General features: G+C 40.3%; 1 protein-coding gene across 1 annotated transcript; it reads right to left on the minus strand.

The window, feature by feature from the left end:
- Positions 222 to 1240, minus strand: LOC109131235 (29 kDa ribonucleoprotein B, chloroplastic-like). The gene is made up of 3 exons (XM_019241927.1): positions 1096 to 1240; positions 592 to 627; positions 222 to 409 (listed from the first exon to the last, which is right to left on the minus strand). Exons 1-3 carry the CDS (start codon positions 1238 to 1240, stop codon positions 222 to 224), a joined length of 369 nt encoding a protein of 122 aa, XP_019097472.1.

Raw genomic sequence — 1806 nt, forward strand, 5'->3', positions numbered from 1 at the left:
GGTTAATCAAAGTATATGCGATGCAGTTTGATAATTTGTTGGGGTTTTATGATATAATATTCAAAACCTATTGTATAATAAAACTCAGAATGATTCCACAATGTTGTTGTATGATATCAAAACTTCTTCCCTTGAGCTAGGTTCACTCGAATCTCCCGACCCTCCAGCTCAAATTCGTCAAGCGATTCAAGTGCAGCATCCATTTCTGCTTTGGAAGAGTATCATAGAAAGCCATAACCCCGTAATCTTCCTGTATCTCCATCAAACACAACTCTAACCCCAACCACATCTCCACACTCTCTAAACGCTCCAGCTAATGATTCAGAAGTAACAGTGCACGACAAGTTACCAACAAACCGCTTATGCTCTGTCTCTGGATACAAAGGCTCTTTGTTAGGCTTTGGTTTGTCTGCAAAGTTCACCATCCGAATTCCGAACCACTTGTTCACACAACATCACATTTGGACACAGAATAAGAGAGAGATTCATAATTAAGCGGAAACGGCCTTTCCTCTCCGTTCGTATTCTCGGTATCAAGAGCGGTGTTCGTTAATTGATCAATTTTTGGAGCAAGATATTCATGTCTTTTACCACTACCAGTTTGTGCTGCAACAATAACATCTTTCCCTGACAATATAGAGTTATAGACGGTATGCAAACAGGTAAAAAAACATTATATGATCAGTTCCACAATCAAACATTTCAGAATCATAACATGAATTAAATGGTTGCCTTGGTGAGTTTAGTAGTTATAAAAGTTCGATTTTTTCCTTTATTAACAAGTAACTGAACCCATAAAACCAATCATCAAGCAAGCAATTTCATAGAACACAGCAAAATTTAAAACATTTCACAATCAACAAGTTGCTTCTCCAAGTTCCCTTTTAGATTTCACTAAATTTGAAAACTTTACCTGAGTAAGAGATGGTCTGCCGAAACCAGAATCTTGAAGAGCTACAGAGACCTTATCAGATAACCCAAGAGACTTCCAGAAACGGTTTGGTCAGCGAAGAACGTATCATTACCCTTTTTCTCTACTTCGGCTTCCGTGGCAGACGCAAACCCACGAACCCATTTCCCATCAGATCGAGTCACGAGTCATAGAGCTCAAACGGTAAGAAACAGATGAACCATAAGCGAGAGCAAACGAGACCTTGAACTTTTGGGACAAGAGCTTCGACGGTGCTGACGAAGAGACTCCGTACAAATGAAGCACGGAGACAGAGCGTGAGAGAATCATCGGAATTCAAAAATCAAAACTTCATGAAAAAGGCAATCAGATTTTATCACGGCGGATAATATTGGAGAAGAAACCTAATCCAAAAGGGTTTTAGGGTATAAGCAAAATGAAGAAACCTCTGTTTCAGTCTCTTCAACATTACTCATTAGGTCACTAAGTAAGGGAACGACTACGTTTAAGCTCTGTTTTTTTTTTTTTGATTCGTTTCTTTGTCCCACATCGACAACGTGAGCGATGAGTTTTGTTGTTTATATATCGCTAGAGATCATTGATGGTCACCTGGATGATGACATATAGCCGTGCGGATTGAGTGTGATTGACGGCTGTGTCTCCTTCGGGATTCTCTGCGCTGTAGACGATTCGCCACCCGGTTAGGTCTTTTGTAACGACCCGGAACCTCGGTAGGGGAGAGTCGAGAAATCCGAGTCGAGATATCGAGGATTGAGGTTTCGGTACTTAGTCCGAGAGACAGTCCGAGTTAAATAGGAATGAAAGTCCTAGTGATAGTGATAGTGATAGTGATAGTGATAGTGATAGTGATAGTATAGTGATAGTGAAGTGATAGT

Source organism: Camelina sativa, chromosome 20 (genome assembly GCF_000633955.1).
Source record: "Camelina sativa cultivar DH55 chromosome 20, Cs, whole genome shotgun sequence".
Lineage (NCBI taxonomy): Eukaryota > Viridiplantae > Streptophyta > Magnoliopsida > Brassicales > Brassicaceae > Camelina > Camelina sativa.

Excerpts from the sequence above, each read along its gene's own strand:
- LOC109131235 (XM_019241927.1), bottom strand. The coding sequence starts at position 1,240 with ATGATTCTCTCACGCTCTGTCTCCGTGCTTCATTTGTACGGAGTCTCT. Across the intron at positions 628-1,095 it reads CCGTTTGAGCTCTATGACTC|GGAAAGATGTTATTGTTGCA; the intron begins GTGACTCGATCT and ends CTATATTGTCAG. Across the intron at positions 410-591 it reads TGCAGCACAAACTGGTAGTG|ACAAACCAAAGCCTAACAAA; the intron begins GTAAAAGACATG and ends TGAACTTTGCAG.